The 12,230-nt window shown below is 34.3% G+C and overlaps 1 protein-coding gene across 1 annotated transcript; it reads left to right on the forward strand.

The window, feature by feature from the left end:
• Positions 1–8,644: 8,644 nt before the first annotated feature.
• On the forward strand, positions 8,645–9,140 carry LOC129759334 (perlucin-like). Its single transcript, XM_055756749.1, has one exon. The coding sequence runs from the start codon at positions 8,645–8,647 to the stop codon at positions 9,098–9,100; it is 456 nt and encodes a 151-aa protein (XP_055612724.1). The 3' UTR covers positions 9,101–9,140.
• The last annotated feature ends 3,090 nt before the right edge of the window (positions 9,141–12,230 follow it).

Consider the following 12,230-nt stretch of genomic DNA (forward strand, 5'->3'; position numbering starts at 1 on the left):
ATTTTTTGCATGCAAAAGGTAAAGAATAAGGAATTTTCTAGATTCAAATGGAAATTTGTGTTATTTACATGGTTTTTCACTATAGGTGCACGGATTTACCGCGTTTTAATCAAATATTGGACTTTTTGCAAATTTTTAAATAGCATTTTCACAAATCTTAACGAAACCAAAGTCGAAACCATGTCTTTCAAGGTGAGACATAATGATTTAAATAACGATTTTTATTTTAAGTTCCGTTTTTTCATTCCTGGAAAAGAAATTTTTCAATTATATCTTGAAATAATAAATTTATTTATTTATTATTAAAAATTTTTTTTGCAATCGTTTATTTATCTGATAAGATCTGATCAACATCCAAGAAATTGTAAAACGGTTACCATGATGGACCGAGTGAATTTTAGGAATTATATGCATAAAGTTATGTCGTGCGACGGAAAACAGTGAAAATATATATAATGAATCAACATCGTCAAATACACACATACACGTTGATTTGTTTTTCTATAAAAGTTTTTCGATTGACCAATATTGCATTTCAAATACCTATAATATCAAACTCAAAAATATTTGGTGTTCTGAAACAAGTTGAAAACAATTTATTTCTATATTATTTACAACGGAGAATTTACAGCCATTCCGTGGACCCATGTTGAAATATCTTAGCGCCGATGTGGTCTATCAGATAGGCTTGCGCGAGTCTGGTCTAGGTATGCCAGGCGTACTGGGTTCGATTCCCGTTATCGGCAAGAAAACTTTTGGTTCGAATCCCATGAGTTTGCCGTCAGGTAAGATGTGTTTCTTCTTATAATTGGCTATATAATAAGAATGTTCAATCAGTTGCCAGTTGGCCAAGTATATACACGAGTGCCGAAATACCTGTAAGTGAACTTGCATTAGAAATTTGTCGAACCTAATAATCTAAGAATGCATGTGAATACATACTTGAGCAGAAACTGCGGTGAATCCGTGCACCCACGGTGGATAACCAACATTTAAAAAATGCACCCATGTTGAAATATCATTTAAATTATTCAGTTTCATAGCTGATGTCTTAAAATTTTAATAAATGAGTACACAATTCATAATTATTTTACTCATTCTAGTTTAGTATAAAAAGAATTTATCACCTGAAACTACTCGATTAGGGGAGATGGGGGCATAATGGCCACCTTAAGGAAAACGCTTATTTAAGCATTGAGAACAGCTGTAATATGTGAATTACATCATTGTTTCGTGTTTAGACACTCAAATAGTCTATTGCCTAATTAGATGAAACGTCAAAAAGTAGATAAAAACGTTTGAAAATGCATTTTAAAATTTTTTGCCGAAAGCTGAAAACCAGTCACTGTAGAGGCATAATGAGAAACCCCCCGAGGCAGTATGAACACCATTAATGAAGGCATAATGAGCCGGGAATTCTAGCAGCAAATTCGACTCGATGAAGTCAACTGACTAATAGAGCTACAGCTTGACTTGTATCGTCTGACGATTTGGCCTATTGGTTAGATGTCGGAGAGGTAATCAGTAGGCTCGAGTTCGATTCCTGGTCGAGGTGATTTTTTTTTTCATTTATCATTCATTTCGCCCAAACACAACCAGATATGCAGAGCAAACTCGACGACCTCACCGAAAGTTCCAAGGCAGCAGGTCTCAAAGTCAATGTCGGAAAGACCAAGTCGATGGAGATCAACACAGGAAATCCCTCCAGTTTCATGGTAGCTGGGCAACAAGTTGAGAAAGTGGAGTGCTTCCAGTATCTTGGTAGCCAGATAACGCCTGATGGTGGTACCAGAAAAGACATCGAAACCCGGATCAGAAAGGCCCGATTTGCGTTTGCGAGTCTCCGAAACATCTGGCGGTCACGCCAGATCTCTCTACGAACAAAAATCCGAATCTTCAACTCAAACGTCAAATCCGTATTGCTGTACGGGTGCGAAACTTGGTGCACATATGCGGTAACGACGCGAAAACTGCAAGTATTTGTAAACCGCTGCCTGCGGAATATCATCCGCGCTTGGTGGCCTGGCAACTGGATCTCGGATGAGGAACTACATCGCCGGTGTCATCAAAAGCGCTAGAAATCGAGATTCGGGAACGTAAGTGGAGATGGATTGGGCACACGCTGCGAAGAGATGAAAACGAGATTTGCAGAGAGGCGCTAGATTGTAATCCAGAAGGTCATCGAAGAAGAGGCAGACCCAGAAATTCGTGGCGGCGAAGCCTAGCCGCTGAAATCCGAACTGTCGACGAGAATCTTGACTGGGACCAGGTGAAGACGCTGGCTCCGGATCGTCAACAGTGGAGGTCTTTTACCACGGCCCTATGCACCGGAGGATCGGCGCGGGATCATTAAGTAAGTAAAAATCATGATTCAACTAAACGGTGAGGCGTAGATTCATCAAACAAAGCAATAACACAGTAATCTAGGTCTGTTTGTAGAATTCAAAACATTAACACATGCTCATACATTATGTTTCTGGTGTTTTGTTTGACGGATGATGCTTTGATGCTATTTGCCGTATAATGTAACAATAAAAAAATCAATCATGAATGGTATGTGCAAAAAAAATCCCCTCGAACAGGAATCGAACTCGAGTCTACTGATTACCTCTCCGACAAGGTAATTTTACCAGTAGGCCAAATCGACAGACAAAACAAGCCAAGCTGTAGCTCTATTATTCAGTTGACTTCATCGAGTTGAATTCGCTGCTAGATTCACCGGCAGAAAATGCTCATTATGCTTTCATTGAAAGTGCTCTGTTCGCCTCTAGTGAACAAATTAAAGTAAAAAAGCGTTTTAAAATTGATTGAAGTGAAAAATCAAAAATTTTATGATGTTGAAAATTGAGAAACAATGTGTAGATCATGTTGCAGTGCGTACATTTCAGATCAAGATGATTTAAAGGTCATAAAAGCTTATTTGAGGGGGCTCAAAAATTATAATATTTTCGTCACTTGAGAACCTAGCTGGTTATTATTCAATATTTCTGTAAAGATGAGAAGGATATTTCTTTTTTGGTGAAAAATTAATACTATGGATAGTACGCAACAAATCCTTATGAAAATTTGTTTAAGAAAATACGTACTTATGTAGAAAAAAGGAGTGCTCATTATGCCCTGGGTGCTCGTTATGCCCTCATCTCCCCTACTCGAATTGTATTAAATCTAACATAACTTTTCCAAATCTTAATGAAATTTCGCCAAATTTTGACAGAAAGTTTGATAATAGTTGAGCATCAAAACAGACAAAAAAAATTGGGAGTCACGTGCTTGAAGCGCCACACAGCGGCCAATCCGAGAACTTTTTCTACAAATCTTCATGGCTTCGCATCGAAAATCAATAATTTCATAACGAATGACACACAAATTAAACCAAAAGCAAGCGGAAAAAATTTATCTTATTTGAATTATAGGGTTGTGAATTTTACCAGTCATTTTGACTGATCACGGTCCGAGTGTCCGTGGCGAAATTTTTCTCGCTTATTATAAGAGCTAGTGAAATAAAAAATACACAATTTTGTAGAGATTCAAAATTCATGAAAAGTTGTATTTTTTGCGAATTTTTAAAGCGGAGCATTTAAAAGATATTCAACAAACAAAGTGTCCAACCAGTCATTTTGACTGATACGGTCTTTCTAGTGTTAGGAGTATTTGAAAGTTCTCTCTCATTTCAATGGGAAATTGGAGAAAGGTAGGTGCAATTTTTTACATGACTAAAGAACAAATCAAGCAAATGAAACCAAATGATATTAGAGTAAGATAAATTTTTCTCTGAATCTCTCCGCTTCCAGTGGGGAGATAGGGGGCTCCTAATTTTTTTTTCTAAATTCGAATTCAATTCAAGCAAATGGAATACGAGGAATATTTCTATGATTATTTGAGATTGCGAAGATAGGAGGAGTTAATCTCCCTTACAATTTTTATTGCATATCTCGAAAAAAAAATCGAGCAAATGTAACCGAATTTGGCATGGGTGGGTATTTGAAAACAAAAAAGGTTTTTATCGATATTATGTACCGCTCCCTCGATCCATTGGGGAAATAGGAAAGAGGCTCCTTTATATATTCTTGCATAACTTGAGAATTTATCAAGCAAATGGAACCAAATTTGGCATGCAAGATTATATGATACTTAGGCGGCATCCATAAATTACGTAACGCAAAAAATGCACTATTTGACCCCCTCCCCCCGGTATGTCACAAATCGTAAGGCTTCGACGTCCCCCCCTATGAAAACTACGTAACGCTGATAATTACCCCCCCCCCCCCCTAACTTTTCATGTTTTTGAATAATGGTTTTCGATGGTAAGAAAAGATTTTAATAAAAAATTTATTAACGTTCTTCGAAACGAAATTAATATCTATCCAAATCGCTTCTTAGTACTCATTGATGATAACTATCTGATAAAATAAAATGATTGTTTTATTACTAGTTGTTCTGTGCTTGTTAACTGATGATCTACCTTGTTTAATTTATTTTGTTCAAGGAGCAAAATAAATTTAACAATTATGTAAAATATACCCCACTAAGTAATGTTCGCCGGAACAACCAAAATTGCATTTGTCAAATTATTTAAGAAAAAATAGTAGAATTTCCGTCTTAAAGTTGAAAAGAGTTCTTGGGGTTAAATGTTCATATCTAATATTCGGTTTTCTAGCGATTATTTCTTGGATATCCAATACACAGTTTAAGGAGTCTATCTCAGAATCATTTAAAAGGGAAGGTTACACACCAGTTTAATCCTGTTGAAGCTTATAAATTTTAAGCTGATTCTGGTGGGCTTATTTTTCTGCAAAAATTGCATGACATGATAATAGCTGCGATGAAACTAAAATTTTTAAGGAAAAAATCGTTACGTAACTATGAGCATACCTCCCTCCCTCTCCTATGTCACAATTCGTAACGCTCGAGCTTACTCCCTCCCCCCCCCCTTGGAGCGTTACGTAATTATATGGATGCCCCCTTATGAGAAATGGTTATGTGATTATTTGAAACCACTCCATTCTTCTATTGGAGATATAGGAAGGGAGTAGGGAGGCTTCCATACCAAACTTCACATGGAAAAAGGATTAGAGAAATGGTTCCATTAAAATTTGAGACACCTCTCTTCTTCCAATACGTTAATAGTAAGAGGGGAGGGAGGAGGGATGGCTTATACAATTTGGCATAACTTGAGAATCAATCAACAAATGGTATCAAACTTGGCATAGGAAGTTATTCGGGTATGTTTCTAAGATTGTTATAAACATTCCGGCTTGCAGGGAGGAGAGGGGATGGAAGGTGGATTTTAATGTCTCGCTTAAGATCTTAGGGGCCGTTCAAATTTTCGTTCATTTTTGACCCCCCACCTCCCTACGTAACACATTCATATCTGATTTTCCCCCCAAGGTTGCCGAAAAAAAAATCTGTGTTTTTGAGAAAAAAAATTCTGACTTTCTGTGATTTTACCCAAAAATACCCAAAAATTCTGTGATGGTTTTCTGTGATGCTATTCCCTTTCATTTCATTGAAATTCATGAATTCATGATTCTGTGAAATTTGTGAATTTTTCAATATTCTGTGTTCTGTGACACAGATTCTGTGATTAAAATTTGCTCAAAATTTTGTGAAATTACAAATTTTTCTGTGATTTCGTCAACTTCGCTCAATGGGAGGGGGGGGGGGGTTGGGGGTTACGTAATATTTGAATGGTCCCTTATTGGCCAATGGAACCAAATTTTGTATGAAAGGAATTTTGGGAATGGAATATCAGGTATGATTATAAAATTTGCAAACCTTCTTCAAGTAGTGGTGGATGGGAAAAAAACCCCCATGAGGATCCAAATAAAAACAAACGAGGTTTTCTACTCTACACTCGAAATTTTAAATCATGAACCAAATTATTATAAAAGAAGAAAGGTTAATCAAGAGTGACAATCTCAATTAAAAACTCTTATACCAAAACTTCAAAAATCCATCCCAAGTCCAAAATTCTGCTACACTTTTTAAATTTGTTTTCTTTTGTTCATTAAAATACCCATCTGAATATCAAATTTTAAATTAAATTAAACCCATTTCGGAGGTCCTGAATTCTGATTCCATATTTTCTCAAAACTTTATTCATATTTTCGTTTTTCGGATTCTGTATCCAGTTCATGCTTTTTAGTTTTCAGTTCAAATAATCATAAAAAATAAAAAGCTGCTTTGAAATCCTAGTTCTAATTTGTTTTTACATTTCATATCAAATTTAAATCATGTTTTTCAATATCTTGATAATAGTTTTCAAAATATGAAAACAAGACATTTGGTTATATTCAAATTGGAAGTTCTTAAACTTAATTCTTACACAAAATTAAAAAAATTAAAGCTTTGAAATGGCAATCCAATTGAAAAGTTAAATTCAGATCTATTTGAATTCACAGATTAAAAATACATAATTTAAATAGTGTTTAGATTAAATCTAAACTACAGAATTCAAATAATAGATTCATGAATGAGGGCTCAATAACTTGGCTCATAAAACTCTTATCTGGAATAAGATTCGGAAATCGTATTTTTTGTTAATTTCAGAAATTGTATGGGAATTCGGATACAGATTCAAAGCGCAATTTTTTTATTAAGGTTCAGAATAAAAATTCGAAATACAGATTCAAAATTCAGAAAAAGGTTTAACTATAAAAGAAATTTTACAATAAACTTTATTCGACAAAAATGAACACAACATCTGCCGTAGCTTAAAAATGCTAAGATTTGTAAAATTTAGTCCAGGTGTTTCTGAGATATAGAATACCGAATTTCGGTATTCCTGGCCATTGATTCCATCGCGGTTCTTAATTTGTTAAGATTGCTTGTCAATTTAATTTTCAGATTTCAATTAAAAAAAAATTAGTTTGTTAACTAAATTTAATTTAGTTTTATCCAAAAAAACCACATTTAATTAAAAAAAATATCATCCACAGGATTTTCACTATGGAGTTGAATCTTTATGAAAAACTAATTGATCCGTTAAACTTCGTTCTACCTTTAAATCGCAGTGAAATTGTTCGATTTCTGTTCTATTTTCAATGGTTTCTGTATAAGAGCCCCCCTTACATAAAAAGTGAGTTATTCGAAACTATTATACAACCATCTCTGACCTGAAAACCCTCGGATACCGAATTTCACTTAATTCCGACCGTCCAACTACACGTGATGGTGTTAAAAAGAAAACGCCTCCATTTTTATGTATAAGATATTTGATGTTAAAAAAACATTTCCACCTAAAAATTTTGATGATTTTTCATAAAATTCTCTGATTTCCTAGTGTATTGTTCAACATTATTAACACATTGAGGACACCAATATTTGGCATTTTATGATTCAGAAATCATTAAACCAAATTCTGCTAATTTATTACAGATATTTGAGTAACGGGAAGTGCTGTGTTAAATTTCGTATTATGATTTTTAATAGAGCTTACTAGTGGCAAGCGGATAAACAAGATATCTCGTATTGGGTCCGCAATGTGTTAATAGTGCAGTTCATTAAAGCCAAATTTCATACTTAAATCATTTATTTGGTTCCAGTTTGCATCAAGAATATTTGATCTTATGATTTTTATCTCGTATTTTTTTTTTTTTTTTTGAAAATTTGATTTATTTTCATCAAAGGTTAAAATCATTGAATTTGCTAAATAGTATGGAAGATTGGGCTTGTTTGATATGAGTATAGAAAATGTTTTTTTTTTAAGAAAAGGTAAACTCTCCTAAAAAAAGATTATCTTATGGCCAAATCAATAAAATTTGATCTATCAGACTCTTAAACAAATTCAAAGATTTTATTTAACAATCGACGAAAGCGAATTTAGCTCACCTTTTAGGTTTAGGACCAAGTTTCTAAAGATAGGATTTAATACGAAAACTTTTAATGTCAAAGTACTTAAAAATGAATAATCATATAGTTACAAAAATAATTAGTTTATTTTTTTTGTGTATTCATGAATTGTTTGGCAAAAAAAAAAACAAAAGTAAACATCAGTCAATCAAACCCCTCCCCCATGAATCGGTTCTTCCTACGGCCCTGCTTCTATGTAACCTTCACATCTAACGATCCATACTAACCGATTATACTTGAAGTTGGAGGTACCAAGAATAAAGTAGAAATTTTTTTTACAAAAACGATATTTTTTTTTCAAACTTTTCCATGAAATATCATAAGATTAATTAAAACTATTAAACATTGTGACTTCTGGTTTCAAAATTACCAATTTGTGTTTAAATTTCCTTGAAAATGCTGAAATTGCCATACGTGGAAATGAATATAACATTTTTTTTCAGTAACATTCATCACTATAACAATATAAATTATGATAAAATCCTAACGTACAAACTTATCATTCAAAACAATACGCAATTGTTAAGTTTAATCTGTTCATGCACAGTTTCGTAACCCTTTTCAATTTGTTATGGTAAATATAAGCAAACTCGAGGAGATTTTTATTTTTGGATGATTTGGCTTTATTGCGTTGGTCATGTGATTACTCACATTGTTTTGTAAAGAAGAATTTTTATGACCCACAACAAGCCCGTGCTCATTGTTTTGAACGATAAGCCAAACAAATAAACTGTCCAATTTTCACATATAAAATGTACCATCCGCTTCCCAAAGCTCATATCAAATCCTCATCATGCAGTCCAAGGTTTGCGTTCTCCTGCTGGCCTTCCTGGTTTCATCGGTGGCATCTGCCCCGGAAAAATCTAGCCGAGTCGTCAACCCTTACGTGGACATGAAGACTTCGTTGAGCTTTTGGGCCGCCTGGCGTTTCTGTGAAAGCCAGGGAATGCAGATGCCACAGATCACTTCGGATGCTGAGTTCAACAACTTCCGGCTGGCGACTTCCGCTGACATGAACGGAAACTGGTGGACCGGAGGAATCGATCTGGGATCAACGGGATCGTACGTGTGGATCAACAACGTAAAGTCGGTTTCGAGTCCACTCGGTTACACCAATTGGTATCCGGGAGAGCCCAACAACGCCAATTCGATTGAGCACTGCATCGAGATGAAGAGTCAGTTCTGGAACGATGCTGACTGTTCGGTTGTTAAGAAAGTTGTGTGTCAACAGAAAACTTCAACATGTTAAATGATTTGAATAAGCATTGAACACAATTTAAATATTATAAGTTTATCGTTTTAATGGTATTCCAATTTTAAATATATCACATCCACTGCTTTAAATGCCTATTTGATGTTCATATTCTTTCAAATTTGTCGAAGGATTGAATGCTGAACGCCACTTTTAGAGCACACGTAGTAACACTTTATTATTTAAATTTGAGGTTACATGTTCGATGGACTGAAAACTAGTGAAAATTTAATTTTATGACAATATTAAGGATAGGTGTATAAACAGGCATTAATGCGCCAGTAAAAGAAAGCTTGAAAGGTGTTGGAATTTTAGGCTAGAGGGTATGTTGATGAAAAGTTTCCATGAATTTTTAATGCCTTCCCGAGCAGACTTAAGTCGATAGCCAACAGTAATGAGCTATTAATGCCAAAATGATAGCATAATTTAGTATCGATTTTTTTTCCACTGCAAAATTAGGTTTCATTGAAGCATCAATATATCAAGAGATACCACTGTTAGGTGTTGATTTTCCAAAGACAGCTAAATGAGGCACCATTAAGGTTTCATTTGTTTCCACAGCGCAGCGCACAAAAGTCAGATCAAAATAATAGCAGGTTTTTTTTTTTGTAACATCTTTATTTGAAACGGCTCATACCTTTAGGCTTTAAGGAGCCAAACTCGTTTTGTTTGTTTACAATTGTGTGCTTAAATCTAGTTCATCACTTTTTATTAGAATAGAAAAGAAAATAGATAGGGAAATATGAAGATAAAAAGAATTATAGACGAAGATCAATAGCTTTTAGGAAAAGGTATATTTCGAACATGTAGTCCAAGTCTATCACGGCCAGCACATCTCTCACTGGAACATAGGGTGGTTTTCCTCGGGCCCGAAGGGAGTCTATGAAATTCGTTCTAGCGACAAGATGGACCTCACACGACCAAACAATATGCTCGATGTCATGGTAACCTTGGCCGCAACCACACAAATTGCTGCCAGCAATGTCAAAACGATAGAGTACCGCGTCTAAGGAATAATGATTGGACATGAGACGGGAAAATATACGAATAAAATCCCGACTCAGGTTCAATCTATTAAACCAGGGTTTAAGGCTTACCTTTGGGATAATCGAGTGGAGCCACCGACCCAACTCATCCTCGTCCCATTTGCGCTGCCAGTTGACAAGAGAGTTTCTTCGAACCAAATAGTAAAATTCGTTGAAGACGATTTCACGTGGATACGTGTCGCCTTCCATCGCCCCCACCTTTGCCAGAGAGTCTGCCTTCTCATTGCCCACTATTGAGCAATGGGAGGGAACCCAAACAAAGGTGATGGTAAAGCGACAAATAATAGCAGGTTTTAATATTTAATTTTATGTGAAAAGAAACCCTTTTTTAAGTATTTAAATATGTTATACACTGAAAACAAACCTTGAATTCAGTCATTACTAGCATATGACACATTCCACCGTGACGTGAAATCGCTTTTCCGGACTTTTCTGCGCTGTTATCGTTCTAGAAGTCAACCAATTTACTTGAAAATGAAAAAAATTGTAGCAAACGGTCGCAAATTGAATTGCCTTCAAAATGAATATAATTTGGTCATTACAAAATTTAAGTTGTTTTTGTTGTGATTGATTACTTTTGTGACGTGAATTCACGCTAGAATTAACCATTTCGGACTTTAGTACATAAATCTTTGAATTCCTGTTCTCTCTGTGGAAATAGAATATTGGTGTCTTCAAATGAGTTGTAAAAAAAAAATTACCCACAATTTGATGTACGGAGCTTCTCGATTGAACAACAACGAACGAAGTTATGCTGATTTGAAGTTGTGACGTGAATTCACTCAGTTCAAACAGAACAGGGTAGTTGACTGAATTCACGTCACGAAATATAAAGTTATACTGTGGTTATACTGAACCATTCTTTGGAGTCTTTAAATTTTATGTACACTTTCAAAAACGATATTTTGTTGTTCCGACTTTTACAATCATAAATTTTTAGTATCTGCACCTAACTTTTTCCTTATTTTGATTGGCACTTGAATAGCAACATATTGAGGGATCATATGTTAAAATGACTACTGTCTTTATTTAAAGATTCACCAAAAAAAAAAAATATTTTTTTTTCAATCTTTTTGTATTTTTATTTGAAAATAATGAACTTATTAAAAAATCAACTAAATTACGCTCGATTTGTCAAAATCCGACCATCTGGAGGGTCAAAACAGCTTTCAGAGCACATTTTCATATAAAATTTAACGAAAAATCAAATTTTGTGACGTGAATCCACTCATTCGCGCTGTTGTAACTCAGCTAGATTCCAACCGATTTCTATAAATTTTAGTGTTTCAGAATCGTCTTATCATTTTTAAAGAAAATCTAATTTTTTTATTTTAAAAAGAGTCAGAGTTTTCTCATAAAATTAAAAACTTCCCTTTTTTGTGACGTGAATTCACTCATTTGCGACTGTTTTTGTTCGCTTTTCGAACCAACTATATTGGATATAAACAAATTCTTTTTTCAACAAAATGAAGCCGTGTTTTTTGGCTTCTGAACATACTAAAAATATTTCCGAAAAAAATCATCCATATATTAAAATTATTGATTTTGTAAAAGTTGTCAAAAACACCACATTTTTCAACAAAAAACTGATCTTCAAAATCATCTAACACATGTGAATAAAAACTTTTTTCTCTTCTTTCCGTTGGTTTTGTGTGATTTGAATTATCAAAATTATAGACAATTTTGAGATTTTTTGATACGCGAATGGATAAAAATCACTTTTGAGTGGTACAAGCGCGTGGAATGTGTCATATGCGCGCATTAATCAGTGTTAGTAAAACTAGGCATCATAAAAGTAGCATAATCGTATACTCTTCATTTTCATTTTGGCCTATGTCTGGCCTTCATTTTTATTTTAAACCTATGTCAAATACAAACTTATAAAAAGCGGAAGTAACAGATTTTTTTAAAATAATAATTAACAAAAACAGCTTTTAAAAAATTTACCTTTGACAGATTTGGATGAATATGAACATTTAATCGGCACATAATGCAAGGGATGTAATATATTTTGAATTGGTTTACTATAACAACGATAAACCTATGAGATTTAAGTTGTGATCAATGTTTATTCAAATCAT

This window comes from Uranotaenia lowii, chromosome 1 (genome assembly GCF_029784155.1).
Source record: "Uranotaenia lowii strain MFRU-FL chromosome 1, ASM2978415v1, whole genome shotgun sequence".
Classification (NCBI taxonomy): domain Eukaryota; kingdom Metazoa; phylum Arthropoda; class Insecta; order Diptera; family Culicidae; genus Uranotaenia; species Uranotaenia lowii.